General features: G+C 40.2%; 1 protein-coding gene across 1 annotated transcript in view; it reads left to right on the top strand.

Moving 5' to 3' along the window:
* Positions 1 to 291: 291 nt before the first annotated feature.
* LOC119589043 (cation-dependent mannose-6-phosphate receptor-like) overlaps positions 292 to 607 on the top strand; it is a gene marked incomplete in the record, with an annotated part of 12,304 nt that continues 11,988 nt past the window's right edge. Inside the window, 1 exon segment of the mRNA XM_037937620.1 lies at positions 292 to 586. Within this exon segment, the coding sequence (XP_037793548.1) occupies positions 411 to 586 (176 nt within the window).

Genomic DNA, 607 nt, shown 5'->3' with positions numbered 1-607 from the left:
AAGAAAAAAAAAGAAAGGAGTGTGTGTGTTTTTTCTGTATATCTAGAATAGACCATTCATATATCTAATAACCCATGCGTTTTAATCGTTTTATCTCTCCTATGATCGGAGAGTTGTGTATGAAACGGTGATAGATGTAATCACCGGAAGGATACGGAATAAGGCAATATTTCCTGTTATTACCCGCAAAAAAATTCTATCTGCATCCAACATTTTCCTTACTATGTAGCAATGTATATACGAAGTCTATACATTATAAATGAGACGAAACCATTATTATTTTAAGTTCGTAGTGCATGTGTCACTCGTGTTGACAACTTGACAGCGAGTAGGAAACAGTGCTCGCATCGGGCCATATACGATGACGGACCGGTGATAGTTGCCTTTCTGGGCTACAGAACACAAGAATAATGGGTCTGAAAGAGACTATGGCTGTAATCTTAGTGATATTTGTTTTATTAGGTTTTAGCTCGGCGTTGGTGGTGAATGACAGCTGTAAGCAAATGTCAACCTGCCGATGCCAGTTCGACGGTGGACTGGAAATTAATTTGATGAAGGTGGCTGCCGATCCCCTTGATGCACCGAGGTAAGGGGCTTTTGGAACTTG

Source organism: Penaeus monodon, chromosome 25, assembly GCF_015228065.2.
Source record: "Penaeus monodon isolate SGIC_2016 chromosome 25, NSTDA_Pmon_1, whole genome shotgun sequence".
NCBI classification, from domain to species: Eukaryota; Metazoa; Arthropoda; class Malacostraca; order Decapoda; family Penaeidae; genus Penaeus; species Penaeus monodon.
The sequence above is the reverse complement of the archived record's forward strand: the minus strand, read 5'-3'. Positions and strand labels throughout refer to the sequence as shown.